The 16678-nt window shown below is 42.5% G+C and overlaps 1 protein-coding gene across 5 annotated transcripts in view; it reads right to left on the bottom strand.

Annotated features, from left to right (window-relative positions):
- Nucleotides 1-10384: 10384 nt before the first annotated feature.
- The window catches only part of LYPD6 (LY6/PLAUR domain containing 6), a 66930-nt gene continuing 60636 nt past the window's right edge, over nucleotides 10385-16678 (bottom strand). For all 5 annotated transcript variants that reach the window (XM_062637778.1, XM_062637776.1, XM_062637775.1 and 2 more), the window contains 2 exons: nucleotides 15084-15214; nucleotides 10385-14019 (listed from right to left, as the gene is read on the bottom strand). In XM_062637778.1, the coding sequence (XP_062493762.1) occupies nucleotides 13825-14019; nucleotides 15084-15214 (326 nt within the window). In that variant the 3' untranslated portion in view covers nucleotides 10385-13824. The remainder of the gene's footprint in view (nucleotides 14020-15083; nucleotides 15215-16678) is intronic.

Genomic DNA, 16678 nt, shown 5'->3' with positions numbered 1-16678 from the left:
CTTGGGGACAACTTCAGATAAAATTAGAGAAATAAATCCTGTGAAATGTTTCACATTTTAACTCTCTAGAAGACTTGCTGCTATCATTCCTTCAGATGACTTTGCTGTGCTTACCTTCCTATGTTTTAGAAAGGGTGGGAGCTATCAGGTAGCTATTCAATTTAAGTTTGGGATGCTGGCTTCTTGTTCATGTTCTTTAAAGTTTTGTCTTGGGCTTTTACAGTAGCTTTTCAGTGACTTCAATGCGAGGCAAAAATCTCAAAGTAGTGGGAGTTTTGGCTTGACTTCACTAATACTGATGTGCCATGACAGAATGTGAGGGGAGGTGTGATTTCCTGGTATTTTTCTAAATGTTCTGGTACATATTTATTCTCAAAAGAGGCTAGAACTGTTCCAGTTCTATTTGCCTCACATCAGAAGAGCTATACTGTGTATTAATAAACTTGCAGCTGTAAAAATTCTTGCGTACAGTGTAACTGTACTTCTCATAATAAACTTTCAGTGTTAAAGGATTAATTCCTTTGTAGGGTAAAGAAACCAACATGAGAAAAACAATTGTATGTAAGGTCATATTTGCCTCTCTATCGAAAGATTACTGCTCTGTGAGAGATGCTGTTTTTCTTAATTCAGAGAGGCATTCTTGATTTCTGGATGTTAATTCATTACCAAATATACCAGATTTTTTTTTCAATATATTTCATAAAACCATATTTAGTGATGTAGAATGTCACAAGAGCAGTGCTATCTGTGTAGTTACAATTGCAAGCATATTAGTATATATGGAGAATATACTTAAAATGTTGCAAGACTTGAAGTTATTTGTGGTAGTCAAAAGTCTAAAGTAATGTTACAGGTGAAGCATAGAAATGTTACAGATGTTCTACACCACTTTAGTCTGCTAAATAGCTGGTGGCATCACTGCAAAGGGCAGCAGTGGTGACAGGAATTTAATTTTAAGCTACAAAATAAATTTGAAACCATGCTTAAAATTTTAATAGGGATAAATAGACAGAACAAGACAGAGAAAGGCCCAGTTCCCATCTGGAAGGAAGTGTTTTACTGTCCTGTGAAAGGTAAAAGCTCTCACTGCATGTCTGAGCTCAGTGGAATGGGAAGACATGGCTTTGTTGGTTGAATTGGTACAGGGAAATACTTAATTATCTTGAAGTCTTTAATGCAGCGGTGGGGATTTTTCCACCTGCAGACTACTCGAGTTTAGACTCTGGTAGTTTTTGCGCAGACTGTGGTACAAATGTTGAAGTAGCAGCTACCAAAAAGGTTTGTTTTCAGTGTCATAGCTGTTCATGTTTAAGCTGTGCTACTGCGAGGGCTAATTGTAAGAGTTGTTCTGTTACCTAAATAACACTAGATGCCTGTTAGGTAGTTATCTAGTGTTATTAGACAGGACAGAAGTACAGTATTTTACCATATTGAGGATTATGTATGGGGGAGCTTATTCCAAATCTTTTGCTCAACTACTTTGATTCAGTTCAGTGAATTCACTGATTTATTCATGACATTCTTATGTAATGGTGCAGGTTTTAGAACTTTGCTTTATATTTAACTATGCTTAATTTGGGGGCTAACAAACTAGTTTTTCTCTGGTTCACTGAGTTACAAATTAACACTAAAATGTCACACGGAGGGAGTAAAAATATAGTTAGTGATGTAGAGCTGAAATGTAATAGTGAAGTAATTGTATGGCTTGCCTCATGTGTCAGTCCTTTTAAAGCCTGTTTACTCGGTATCCTCAAAATTGTCATTCAAACTTAACTGTGCATACGTTTATAGAGAATAGGAAAAATGAGCATTTAGAAGAGCATAAACAGTGAAGAACTGTTCTCCTTCCAGTGAAAGCCATCTGGCTGGAAGAAAGCTCTCAAAATAATCTGGAGGGTCAAAGGTATTTCTTGGGGGAGAGGGCCCCTTTTCTTTGACTACCATCTTGGCTGCAGGCTCGTTGCCCTTTCTTGCTAATTGAAGTATCATTCAACAAGAGGTACTCTGGTTCATAAACCTGCAGGAAAGCACGGTGGTAACTTTAGACAGCTCCAGGTAGCTGATCCAGAAAGGTGAGGCTACAGGATGTAAGCTGCTTTGTCATGGTAACATACATAAAACTTGGTCTGTGATCTTGTCTTACTCTAAAAGCTTCTGCCTGGTCAGGCAAAACTAATTGCAGAAGTCTAAAGCTGTGGTGGAAAACCACATGAATTTGGAAGAACTCGGGGTATTGTGCATGTGTTCATGCTCTTACTCAAATAATAATTTGAAATAAGTATTGGAGCAGCGATAAAGTTTTTATAATCCGAGTGATTTGTATGATCTAAGAGAGTGCAATTGCTCTGCTCTTTTTTTTTTTTTTTTCCCCTCTGCTGCACACTTAGCAACAGAGCAGCTCTTCCTGCAGTCTGCCTGCCAGAGTGAAGATGTGAAAGCTGCTGGTTCAAAACAAGGGTGGAATTGATTTTCATGGATGCATGATCTAGAAGTGTGGAATCCTGGAATGGCTTGTCTTGGAAGGGACCTTAAAGATCATGTAATTCCAATTCTCCTGCCATTGCCAGGGACACCTTCCACTCTACCTGGTTGCTCAAAGCCCCATATGGAAGCAGTTGTTGTGTTGGGTTGCAGATGCATAGCATATTTATTTCTGAAAGAATTACTTTAGAAATGAGGTGACTTACTAAGACAAAGTGTTACCACTTAAAAGCTGCCTACGTGACCAGGTGTATTAAATTAATTCCTTCCCTTGCTATTGAGATAATACTTGATGGACACCAATAACCACCTTTGCATTTGATAGCAAATGTATGATAGATGCCTTGTTAGCATGGCAGCAGAGTGTGAAAGGCTGGCTGAAAGAAGGAAAATGAACCATGTTAATGTGAATTAACTGGTGAGGGCGGAAATGCCTCAATCCAGAGTGAAACATCTCATGTACAGGTATTTGTACGTACTGATTCTTCTAGCAAAATAGGGTGGTTTCAGAAAAAAAATTTCAGATATTTCTGGGATTTTTTTTTTTAATTGCTCAAAGCTAAACTCCATACACAGTTACCAATGTTCTCTCTGAATAGCTGGTTTTACCATATATGTGTCAGTATTTATTTTTTTGCTTGAGCTGTCCCTGTGCACGTAAACACAACAGTTATGAAAACATTTGTGTTTAAGCTTCCCTTTTAAACAGCAGAATTTAATGCTGGTTCGTTAGGACACTCTAGGAAATCCACAAAGATAACCCAGAGCTTGAAAAGTTACATTTTCATAGCTTGTGCCTCCATAGGCTCCTGACAAAGTCTTGCTGAGTAGATCCGGAATGCATATTCTGCCAGTATTCTTGAGTTCGCTAATCACTGTTGAAATCAAGGTATCTTCCTGTTATCACAGGGGTTTGGTTAGTTAGGAACTCAGGCTAACACTAGGACTGTAATGCAAAATAACGTAGTGATAAATTGTTTCCTAAGGAAGACAAGGCAGAATGCGTTAGTTCTGCTGCTCTGGGATGGGCTTGTATGTGTTCTTGCAGGGAGGAGGGGGGAAATCCTCATAAGCATAAACTAACAGGCTGGCTGTATTGTTCTGCCTTTTAGTGTCAGTACAGTCAATGCTGTATGTCATTGTTCTAACTGGATACAATTCTGTGTTTTGGGTTGTTGGGGTTTTTTAGCCTGAAAAAGCATTGGATGGGAAGGCACTAGGTATGCTATGAAAGGTAATGTGATGGTTGGTCCGAAAAAGTATCTTCTATGTAATTGCTATGTCAGGAGTAAACACTAAGGTTAGTCATAATTTCCAGCAGAGGAAACTACAGATAGTAAAATTCCTGCAGTTTATTGTGATTACTTTTCCTCTTCAAGCATAATGTCAGCAGGGCTAACTAGTTGAAATGATACATTTTCATTTACAGCAGCAGCAGTTAGAGTGGTGAAGCATTGAAGTTTTGACCCTGCTATTAAAACCCTTGCCCAAAGAGCTTCTATCAGCCATCAAGACCTCAACTGCACCTGAGCACTAATTGCTGCTGCTGCTGCTATGACCTGGGCTTATTTTGGTTTTAACTTTTTGAGGCAGTTGGCCAGCTGTTTCAAATCCTTTCATTGAATCCAGCAGACCTGCTCTCATTTCCACCAAATAAAGGTATAGCTCCTGGAACTTTAATGCTTCAAGGAAGGTCGATATTGCCATGCTTTCTGCTTGCTGTTCCAAGCAGGTCAGCTGGAGCCTTTTGTGCTCTTAAGTTTTCGTGCAGGCTGGCACTTGCATGGAGGAGCTTTTTCCTGAATGTGAAAGTTGTCCAGGAGCTGCATGCCCATAAGCACACACACCCCCGAGGCTCGCAGCAGCTGCTTGATGACAACAATAACAGCTCGTGTCAGCTGCAAGAATAAGTTATGTGTTGGCTTTTCATAGGGTCCTGCTCTATTATAATTCTCTTTGTTTCCAGGGGAATAACAGCATCTGACAGTCTTTGTCAGGAGCAGATCATTGCCAGGGGATGCATGCAGTGTTTATGATACATACCACTTAGGTCTGCCTTAGAGAGGCAAAGTTAATTTTTGCCGTGTAAAGGGTTTCTGTGCCCTGTCCATAGACAGGGTCTGACCCTCTAACCTGTTTGAGGCTAATGTATCTGAACCATATGATTGAGACCAAGTTGTCTGCTATGATTGCATCCTAAACATTACACTCAAAGACAAAAACTTTACCTAGCAAATTCTAGGAGCAGCTCAGCAAAGCTGGATTTGCTGCAAGACACCAAACCAACCCCATTCCCTCACCCACCAGATACCAGAGAAGGCAGGTTTTCAGCAGGTGGGTAATTCGGGCTCACTGAGCTGCGGCTGGTTCCCCCCAGCCCAGCCCATCTTCTTCCTGGAGCGCAGCTCTGCTGTGAGGCCTCTTTTGCTGTGCTGCTGAACTAATTCTGCCTCTTCCAGGAGGATTCGATTGATATTTAATTTCCTCAATGTGGGTGAGTTGCGTTTGTGAGATGCTTGTGGCCTTTCAGGTCTGAATACTGTGAGAATAAATTGCTATATGAGTACTTGGGTCAGAAGGTAGCAGAGACCCTATCAGTCTCCTACAGGTTTTGGGGGAGCTTTATCTGGGCTTGTACTGAGGAGAGGGGAGGACTGGGCTCAGGAGGGTAGTCCAGTCTAGTTCCCTGAATTCCTTTTTGGTTTGCAGGCAGCTGCAAATCTTCTCTCCCTCTGAGCAGCAGTTTGAGGAAGGGTACCCAAGTGTTACAGTCTTTGCTGAGAGGCTGTTGTGGCGACAGGAGAAGAAGCTGCAAAATACTGAGTGAACTCGAGTGTTTCTAAAACAATAATAAAATACTAGGGGTTTGTACCAGCTGGGGACTCCTAAGGGCTGACTTTGCTGCAGAGACCACATGGCTGCTGCTCAGGGAGCTGCCAGCCCCGGGGCCTCCAGTTGTGTCTTAGCTCCAGACTTAGCCTCCACAGTAGTGTCTTAGCTCAAGAAAACCTGAAGCTGAAAAATCTTGAACCAAGTAATTTGGTAATTTGAGTAGAACTCCAGTGCTAGAGTGGAGCTGATGAGCTCTAGGTAAATGTGTTTATTTTCCAGGATTTCATTGTTTATTTGTGGGAATTAGGTATGTTTCTCTTTTTATTTTGTCCAGAGGCCTTTGTGCCCTCTAAGGAAGAGTGTTGTGTGTTTTAAATCCAGAAGTACATAAGTTTCAAGAATACTGGAAAACAGAGGTTGGTGATGAACTGTAAGATGAGAAGACCCAGAGGTGCAGGAGTGGGGAGGGGTGGAAAACGAAATTAGGGTGTGAGGGGAGAGGGCAGAATTGTTGCTGGTTTAGTACTTTGGAGTCTAAGAGAAAGGAGGGAGAGATCAGGAAAGTTCTGAATTTAAGACAAAAGCATAGACAGTAACGTTAGTAATTTTTGTAGGCAGGAATTGGAGTAGGAATCAAAGGAAACCCAGGTCTTCTAGCTCCATCCTGTTTTTTATGAAAGTTGCCCAGAGCAGCACATGAGTTTCAGCTTGGGGGATTTCCCTACAAGCTGATATCCTCCTGGTTGTGCCTGCAGAGTTCAGGTGACAGATCCCCTGTTCCTGCCCCTTCCTGCTCATCTGATCCCCCCAGTCAACACAAAACAGGACCATGTCCTTCTTAAAACTGCTCAGTGGAGTACTGCTTATCCAGGCCTGACTCTTCCAGCATCTTGACCCTTACCAAGGGGAAATGTACTATTTACTGACCCAAATATTCTACAGAGACACAGAGACAGAACAAACATGGGGCTTGACCATCAGTGCATGGGGTTTGATCTTTGCAGCCGTCCAAGGCCACTGTCCTTCCAGCTAATCTGTTACAGATGTGAGTACAGCACATCTCGTGAGGCTTTTGCCTGCTTGCTTTTCTTTTTTCTTTTTTTTTTTTCCATTTTTTTTAACCAAATACTCAATAATCTCTACCTAGGCAGTGAGTTGTTCTAGTTGGAAAACTATTAAACACTGAAGTGCAGGGATCCTGAGCTGTGTAGACTGTAGCCTTTCACTGCAGACTGCATGTTCAGCAGCGGTCTGTGCCTAACATCGTCTTCTCCATACACATACCCTGTCCTTGTTTTTTGAAGAGTTGTGTACATATGGATGTATGGTATATGCTGTATATGAATATATATGCATGGATACTAGTGTGCTATTTCAGAAGTTGAGGTTTTACATGCTTCCACAGTCAGAAGCTGAAAAATCTATCTTTGAATGTAGAAATCCTTTATAAAGGAAGATTTTAACAAACAAAGCTAATAGATCAAGTTCACTGGTATGCCACAGTTTTAGAATAATCCCTTCTCTGACAGCTTTTACTCACTGGTCAGGTTTTCTGCTGGATCTGATTGCTGGAAAATTGTGGCAGACTCAGTGATTTAGTGTTGGAAGGAGCCTGAGAAGGCTGTTGGGCCCAAGCCCTGATCTTCGTGCAGCAAACTAGGAAATCTGGGAATTTGAAAAGACACTGAAATGTCAATGAGCAAAGTGTCAGTAAAATGAACCCCTTCCATCCCTGTTCCTGCTGAAAAAAAAAATGGTCCTGAAAACCTGCTGAAAGTATCTCAATGAAAATTTAATTGGAAAAGCATCTATTCTTCCCAAAATTCTAGTGTAATGAATGAGGTTTTCTGCTACACACTAAGGCCCACAGAAAGGATAAGAAATGGCTGTTTTGTTTTGTTTTCTTTTAAACCATCATCCATTAAGGAAAGAAAATGTGGTCTCACCTGGAAAAAGGCCAAAGGCAGGTGGTAGAGCTTTGAGCCTGGCACCCAAACCCACCGTCTGCGTTAAACACGAGACTTAGTTGCAAACTGACTGTGGCTTTTCTGTTCCCTTGGCTGCTGTGGTGCCTTTAAAACAGTAGCCCTTCACCTAGGCAATGGCAGTTCTTGCTTTGTTTTCTTTTTGGTGAGGCTCAGGCTGCTGCACAAACAAAGGTCTCATCGGTGTGGAGTCTGACAGGGAAAACCTGACAGGATTATGAGACTGAAATTTCATGCAACCGGGTGTTACGCTTCACTGAGTAAGTAATCTCTGCTGCTAAAACTGCAGTGTCTGGCAGATTGGAAAAGCTTTAAGAAAACAAATGTAGTCTGAGAGCTGGACTTGGGGAGGGGTTTGTGTCTGAGACATGTTGCTATCCCGTAGAGACTAGGTGAGTACTGATAGGAAACAATGGGAAATGAACTTGTTGGAATGTATTTTCACTTGGAGAAAACTCAGCATTTGGGTTAAGTGGGATGTTTTTGGGTGACCAGACCCACCATTTTTGTTATGAAGAAGCTGTGTGAGCACACATGTTGCACCCTACCTGTGCTTAGGTTGATAAGGAATTAGATGAGTGTGAGCAGTAAGAAATACCCATTCCAGGTGGTCAACTATGGGGTGAGTAACATCAGCCCTGTGACATCTGCTGTGGGCATTAGGTGCAGCTCTTTTATTTAGCTGTCCAGATACTGCCCTGCATGGCACACAACCTCACAGCAATAGGATTATTTATATTTTTACAAGGAAAACCTGTAAGTTACCCCTTTGAAATAGTTACCTACTTAAAATATTCTTCCAGCCCCCAGCAACAGAAGGAACCTGGCTGGCAGCCCCTTACTGCTGTGTCTACCTGACCTTTTGGGTAGGAGGTTGGGGTTAGCCATTTCTGACACACATGGACTGTCAAGCTGAGGTTTAGCCTGTCTTCTTGATAGGAACATCTGTAGCACAGCTGAAGACTATTTAACTTTTATATTGGTGAGTAGTAAAATGTTTATAAACATCAGTGAAGCTGGCTTGCTCAGATTGCTTCTCAGCGTGAAGAAAACCTCTTAGAGGGGTGGTTTTTTGACAGCTTGGTATCACTTTTTGTTTTTCTGGTATCATCAGCCCTATGCTGGGTTTGTTTCCTTTTATTGTGGATAGGGTCCATCATGTTGAAGATAGATATCCTGCTAATTTTTATAGCCTAAGACTTGTAGGTTGAGCTCTGTGATGAAGTGTGTAAATGTTACATGTCTAAGACCTGGTGAAATCTTAAAAAGGGGATCAGAAACCTTAAAGCCCATAAATACATATAGGTAGGTTGAAATAGATATATTCAAGATGCTTTCAAATAAATAATGTCAGTGCTAAAGGAATTATTAGCGCAGCCTGGGCAATGGGTGGCTGATGGTTGGCTAAGGAGAAAGCTGAGAGGACGCTGGGATTAATATCAAGGGGAATCCCACCCAGGAATGAGCAAAGAGAAATTGATACAAGAACCAATCAAATGAGCTAATGGGCTGGCATTGTAAAACATGTATTGGCAAGATGCAGCAAAAACTGGAAGCCTGTTTTGATGCACAGCAGGGAGTGTAATGCTGTGGGGCGTACAAGGGCTTTGATTCAGAGGGCTGGGTCCCATCTTGGTTTTTAAAGTCTGAATTGATGAGGCTTTGGGCATCACCATTTCCAAGGTTTGCATCTTTAGGTCATGAGACTTAATTTATGCTTGACGTTATTGATTCCATAAAATACATATTTTAAGCACATTTTCCATTTACTTTCCCACTACCTGCATGTGGGTATGGTGATACCATACACGAGAATCAAGAGTTCAACTTGTTGGCAGGTTCTTGGTGGAAAGAGCAAGTTATGTTGCAAAGTCCTCTCCTCAGCCTTGAACAGGAATATACAGGAACTTCCAGGCATTAGTGAGACACTAGGGCGCATAGCCTTTGCTGGTTACTTGAGCTGCTTTAAGAGGGTAAAAATGCTCTCAAAACGTTTGCCTGGCCAGGTTGTTCACGCTGGTTTTTGTGGGACTGTGCCGGATTTTGCTTGGCAGTGGAGAAGAGGTTCTTGCTACTACAATCAGGAGGTTCAGTATTGCTTTGTCTGCCTTGGTGCTAGGTGTGTTTTGCATGAACTGGGTAGCTGAAAGCTGTGTCTAGTGGTGGTTAAGGGGAGGAAAAGAGTTATGCAGTGAAGATTAATTGTTTTACTAGCGGTGCTTTACTTTCTGCAAAACAATTGAATTCAAAGTGTTCATTAACTAACATCTGCCTTCAGCTCACTGTGCTGTAATGCTGAAAAAAATCACTGATTCAGCAACAAGGTAAGTGCTGCAAGGCTGCGTACCCAGGTTCATCATGTCCCAAGCCTGAGCAGCAACTGGTGTTTCCAGAGGCACCTGTTGAAATGGGATAACAGAGCCTCTTATTTCAAAGCATGTTTGTAAACCAAAGGTGCACCAAATGCCAAACAAACAGCCAGAGGGAAACTTGGTTTAGGACTAAGGGGAAGTTCAGGAGCTGTAAGCCAATGTACTGAGCTACTATAAATTGCCTTTATTCAACTTGAAGACTTGGGAATTGGAGCTGTGCGGAAGTACTGTGAGCTGCCTCCTGCTTCACCTGATCCACAGGTAACTTTGAAACCTTTCTTTTAGCTACATGAAGTTGTTTACATCCAAGTCGTTGGCGTCAGGAGTGAAAATCAGAAATAACTGCATGAAAAACCCCAGAACACACTGGGTCTCATTATGGAAAATGTAAAGCTTTCCCAAAGCAGGCAAGAGAAAGGAAGATCCAGTGGTCACAAACTAAACAGGAGTCGCCTCCGACTTACTTTATTAAATGCCCAGCGTAAAACAGTTTGTAACAAGTAACCATGGGAGCTCATCATTAGCTACAGGGGGAGCTGAAATGAAATGCTTTAAATACATTAGCTTAGCTTTTTTTGTTTTGCTTGCAGGGCATGGCAGAAAGGAAAAGGGGGCAGGGGAGCAGACAGCAGCATCCCAGCGCAGGAGGTAGCACCACACCGAAGGGCAGGGCTAGTGATGGTGATTGTCCATTGTTATCAGACACCTCGCATGTTATCTGAATATTAAAAAAATTTATTTATACAAATATACAGCATTTACAAGAGTTAAAAAGTTAGACATTTAAAAGCAATATCACATATATAGAGCCTAAAAATAAATACAGTGCAGCTCAGCATTTATGTGCTTTAAAAAGCCCCCAACAGCTCTGCGGGCAGATGGGGCACACCAACCTGCTGGTGCAGGGGTGGTTCTCACTGGGTTCCTCGCTTGCTCTCAGTCACCTTAATTTGCTCTTTTAAGCTCAATGTCCATAATCCTTGTACCACAGCAGGAGATAGCAGCTCAGTTGGACAGGGCTCAGGTCCCTTTTGAAGGGCACAACTGTGGCATGACCATGGTTGGAGAGGGACCAGCTCATCACAAGAGCAAGGATTTTCTCTGGCTGCAGCAATGTAATGGTCAGAGCAAAGCCAGTGATATGCTTAGGAGTGGCTCCTGCTCAGGTATTTGCAAAGCACTGGTCTTGGTGTAACTGTGTGGCTGGCAGCTGGATAACCTAGGTGGGATGCGGTATTTATAACCAAACTAGTTTTCCTAGGCACATCCATCATGTGCCTGAAACAATTTAACCACCATCTTAGCATACAGTGAATCAGTCCAATCATTCACTGACTACAAAGGGAATAGAAGTAACTACCTTGGTTTAACTCCCCTACGACACTGATAACTACATTTGATCAGTGGTAACCCATTGTTTGTGGGTAGAGAGCACTGAAAGGTACCCAGAAAAGGTGTCTGGTCTGTCTGAAGTACACCTAAACACAGCATGAAGATCCTGTCTATTAGTGCATGTGGGGAGCCACCTAGCACTGGAGCCCTTACTGCAGGCACCACACCTTTAATGGGGTGGTAATGGTCCTAAAAGTCTCAGTATTTTATGAAGAAACCTGGCTATTGCTGCAGCTCATCCTGCATGGTTGTACATATCTAGTTCAGAGTTACCATGCCACTGGTTAGGCTGGTTGGATAACAGTGAGACTGCAAAACATATGGGAAATAGGGGGAGACAACGTACAGCACAGCCAGAAACCTGACTAAGCTATTGACCAAGGCAGCCAACTGAGGTCAGGGGGTAACATCTGCCTCTTGCTGCTGGTTAGGTATCTCACTGGGGGACTCGCTCCTAAAAGCATGTGCAAGGCCCAAAGTAAAAATGTAAAACCTTAAAATGTCCAGCTGAGCTGCCATCACTAGTGTGAGTCCTGAGGATGGTGGGGAGCTTCCCACAAGGTGCTGCTGCTGCCCCTGTGCAACATGGCCCGAGCCTTGAGCCTACCTTGGTTGAAAAGGTAAGCAAGATGTTGTTCATGGGTAATCCCAGATTTCCCATGCTTTCTCATCATGCTGGCTTTCCAACCTGTCTTCTCAAAGTACGTATTCTGGATCCAGCCCAGCTCCAGCAGGAGAGTGCTGCCAAAAATGCTCAGTCAATGCAGAACACCTGTTTAAACCGCACCTCAGGAGAGCAGCTGAATCCCTAAATGAGGTCCTTTCAGGCTTAAACTCATCCATTTTGCAGGATAATAATAAAAAATATTTAAATTGCTGTCAGAGAAGTCATAAGCCCCTCCAGCTCATTCTCCCCCAGCCTGTAAGTACGGCATACAGCTCTGCCCGAGTGAGCTTGCAGAAGAGGGAGACAGGGTTGATTTTCCTGGGGGTCTCCCCAAATAGGTCTAACTTGCTTAAAATAACAGATTGCAACAATCCTCAGTACTAGCGATCTGTGAGCAATTCACAGAAAGGACAGCAAAACACAAGGTTGGTTTGTCTGTGAGCGAAGTCAGCCATCCTTTCCTCAAAGAGGCTAGGTTTATATATAAAGTTAAACAAAAGGAAAGAAACTGTTCGAAGTCAGTTTTCATGATGATATATACATACATCTTTAAAAGACATTGCCCAGCAAAACACACCAAGGCTTCCAGCCTGCTTTCCTTCCCCAGGGAAATCACCTGAAACTAAACTGGGAGGGAATGCTGCTCTTGGTCCTGCTCCTCCTCCTCCTTTGCCTCCAGTAAAACTCCCTGGAAGTAGAATCAAGGTTCAGTCTATAGGCCACAAAGCTCAGGACAGCACCTTGCATGCTCAGCTCTGTGGATTTCTCACTGTTACTGGTACACAATGCACACGCCGGTAGATGAGGGCTTGCCTGTACTCTCTAGGAGCCCTTCACAAAGCATTTGCATTCCAGCATTGCCTTCCTTCACCTGCCTTTCACTGTATAGCTCACAAAAAAAAGCACTTCAGAGCATAACCGTACTGTAACTTGGTAAGCACAAGGTGCCTTGGAGCACAAGTAGCAAAGAGCTATCTCCTAAAAGGACAATTTATGACTATAGTTAAAAAAGGGGAAAAAAAATTACAAAAGAATTTAGCTTAATTTTAAAGCAAGTCCGTGACACCCTGCTTTTATTATAGACCTTGCGAACAAAGTTGACTTTTAAAAATTAAGAACTTTTATATATATATATATGATAATTTATATATTACAGGCTTGTTTACTTGCAAAACAACCATTTTACCTGGCAATATAGGTATTAAGAATCTTTTAAACACTTTAAATCCTACTCAACATACAAAAATAAATATTGCATAGATGATTTCTGAGCAAAACAAGCAACACAGGTCACCAAAATACAGCTGTATCTAGTAATGCCAAAATATGTAAAGCCCCAGAACGCTGAGAACTCTTTGGCTTGGTAGGCACCAGCATCTCAACTGGGCCACCCACCTGCTCCCCATAACCTTACCTCCTTGCAGTTGAGGGTCAGGGGCCACACACCCTCCTTCCCTCTAACCATGCCTCAGAAACAGAGGTTTTAGAGTTTTTCCAGTTCAGTTTATAAGCAACAGTGATTTTCTGCACATCCCCGTGTGTGCTGTTGTAGGGGTGGCTCTTCAGGCTTCTGGTGGACAACCTCAGAGGAAGCATCTTCGAATGATGCTGGCCTGATCCAAGCTGCTGCTGCTCCTTTGATGGCTGCTGCTGCCTTGCTACAAATTCCTGCCTGCTCAGAGAAGAACAAGAGATACAGGGATACTGCAAAGACATATACTGACTGTGTATTATTTACTGTATGTTCTCAGAAGAGGTTAATGAGACACCAGAGTTAGTGCTCTGACAAATTATAATAAAGTTTCAAGTGAGTAAGTATTGATACTATCGGCAATATAGTACGTTTAAAGATAGACATTAAGAAAAGGGTATGCATCCATCTCAGCCATGGATTCTGGGAACATCTTGCATGAGTTTCTTCAGAAAACAGTGGAGAAGTGGGGGTGGGGTTTACACCCTTCAAATACATCTAGATTCCAGGCTGGCTAGTTCATGGTTAGCAAGAAATCAGGAGGAAAAGCAGTTCCAAAGACAACTCCAAGCCACAGGCTCTGTAGGGAGAGGATGAATGTTCACACAGATGCTCTCACGCAGCTCAGCTGCCTGGACCCGGCAGCACAACCCAGTGCTGTGAGATAAACCCCAGCCAAAGACACGCTGCTGTCAGCAGGGCAGGATGTGAAAGTCTCTGTGTTTTGTTGAGGGGGGAGAGGGTTGTAAATACAGCATCTGTTGTGTTCCTTGGTAGGGGCAAGTTGCAGATGCTTCCTTCGCAGCAGGAGGTGCAGATCTGAAAGAAACCCAGTTATAACTTAGTTATATGAAAAATACCAATACCCTGAATAAAGACATAGGGAAATAATACAATATTTGCAAAGAAGCACATTGGCCAGTCTGATTCCACTCCCATCTCCGCTTCTTTCCTCCATCTACTTAATCCATCTGCTTTGAGAACAATTTCATTTGTACAAGAACAGTACATTGGCTGGTACAAGGAGGACACATTCCAAAGAGATTATTTTCTTTTCTTTTCTACATCAAATAAGCTAAACTGACAAAAACCAAACATTATTTGGTAGAATCATGGAACCACAGAATGATTTGGGTTGAAATGGACCTTAAAGACCATCTAGTTACAACCTCCTTGCCATGGGTAGGAGCACCTTCCACTAGACCAGGTTGCTCCAAGCCCCCTCCAACCTGGCCTTGAACACTGCCAGGGATGGGGCAGGCACAGCTTCTCTGGACAGCCTGTGCCAGTGCCTCACCACCCTCACAGTAAAGACATAGAGCTCACAGGCCGTAACTAAAAAATATAACCAGTATTTATTCGTGTAAGGGGGTGCATGGTGATGAGGCTGCAGTGCACCTCAGAGCTGAAAAAGCTCTCTTATTTTAACCTGTTGGAGAAATTCAGAGCAGTTAGCTAGTGACCTGCTGAAGAATCTTTAATAAATAACTGTTTGATTCAGATATAAAACATCTGCTCTGAAGGTTTCGGGGCTTTCCCCAACCCATTTCAGTAAGAAGCCCACAAGATTGTCTGTGGGAATCAGTAGCAGAGCAGAGGGGCCAAAACATGATGCAGCTCTGCAGGCAAAGCCCTCCTCAGCAGAAGGGAGTGGTTTGCTTCTCTGAACTACTGGCAGGAGAGTTATTTAAAGAGCTTATTCTTTTGTTCTGAGAGAGGTTATTCCTTTGTTTGTCTAACAAATGGAAATGAGCTGGAGCTCATTAAGAATAGAAATATTTGACAATGCTGATTTACCCACTGAACCAGTCAGACTTCTGGTGGAGGCCAGAAGGATTCTACCAAATTTTCATATTTAAAAGAGGGAAAGTTTTATCCTATACCTTGTATCCTTCATGCCTTACATATGTGCATCCTGTATACAGACAGTCCTCTAATGGTACACAGCGTTTGGTGACAGATACACTCTCCCCAGTAACTTTCATCATGTGTTGGCTAAAGCAGTATCTTGTACCTAGAAAGACAGAAAAATGTGTTTATCCATCAAAATTAAGATTTGTGACAGTCTACAAATAGGAAGATACAGGAAAAAAATCTTAGATTTTTTTTCAGATCTTGGGTTTAAAAAAAAAGATCATTTTGCTATATTTATTAAAATACATAAACACACACACACCCCAAGCTCTAGTGCAAATGTGAGCCTTCAAACCACTATGGAACACGGAGATTTGTTCCCAGTTCTAATGTGGGCCTCTGTGTTACGGATAAAGAAATGTGTGCATGTTGGATAATCAAGTCACAGTGGGAAGATCATATAAACACCCCAAATCTTGTGTACTGTCAGTTTTATAGGAATTGTCTTAAGAGGAAACCCCAAACATTCACACCTCTCTATAGCTGAAGCTAACTTTCATTTATATAGGCTTATTTCTTCCTAGCTTCATGCACAACCATTCATTCTGTAGAACTACCTAAAGCATTACACATTGGAGACACGTTTCCCTATATCCTAACAGCCCATGCAAGATGTTCTTGCTGCTCATGCTCTGATCCCAACTCTCCCACAGCTCCTGCAGACTCTGGAGGAGATCCTTGAACCTCTCTGTCCTTCAGTTTTACCATCTATAAAATACCATCAGAAGAGTTGAAAGAATTTATGTATTTCTCACTTTCCCAGTCTTTGGAAAAAACAGCATGAAATGGACTGTCCCCCTAGTACTCCCATCACATCTTCCACGTTTCTCCTGTGGGCTCCCTCATCCCCAAGGGAGGCCATTCTCCCTTTTTAAGCTACTTTTCTACCCACGCTTGTAAAACACACAGAAAATTCAAAGCAGAATATTTGACAAATGCTGTGGTTATCCTCAGGCATAAAGGAATTTAGGTTTATTTCCTGCTTTAGTCATAAGAGGAAAGTTGAAGGTGCTGTTTCGCTTCCTAGCACTCCAAGATGAAAACACCAGATTTCCAACACAGGAAACATGCTATTATATATTTCTTCTCTAAATTATAACCTACTTCTTATTAATCGACCTTATTATTAATAAAATTGTTGCTTTCATGGGGGGAGGGGTGGGAAGTGGAAGAGAGGGAAAGAGGTGTATTTAATTTAAAGTGAACATTCCTGTTCAGCCCTTGTCTCCAATGGGCAAAGCCCTGCATACTTCACATGTTTTAGGCATTCGGCAGCAGCAGAGCAAGATGGCCAACTGAACATGTTATTCATTAGGCAATAAAACCCCTCAGACATCTGTCATATCTTTGACCTGCTCTTAACTCAAGTGCAATATCCACAGCAAACAGACTTAGCTTATCAACAGAGGCTGGATATTCTCGGCGTGCTGTCTTCCGTCAAACCAGCCAGGGCTGCAACACACAGCTTGTAATGCGTTTTCCAGGCTCTCCCACCCCAAGGGGTGAAGCTCACGGTCTCACCCTAAGGGAAGCAGCACTCTCTGCTCAGGCAGAAGCTTTGAGC

Source organism: Pezoporus occidentalis, unplaced genomic scaffold (genome assembly GCF_034315485.1).
Source record: "Pezoporus occidentalis ecotype Australia unplaced genomic scaffold, CSIRO_AGI_Poc_V1 ctg54, whole genome shotgun sequence".
Classification (NCBI taxonomy): Eukaryota; Metazoa; Chordata; class Aves; order Psittaciformes; family Psittacidae; genus Pezoporus; species Pezoporus occidentalis.
Note: the sequence above shows the minus strand (reverse complement) of the source record. Positions and strands in the feature narration are given on the sequence as shown.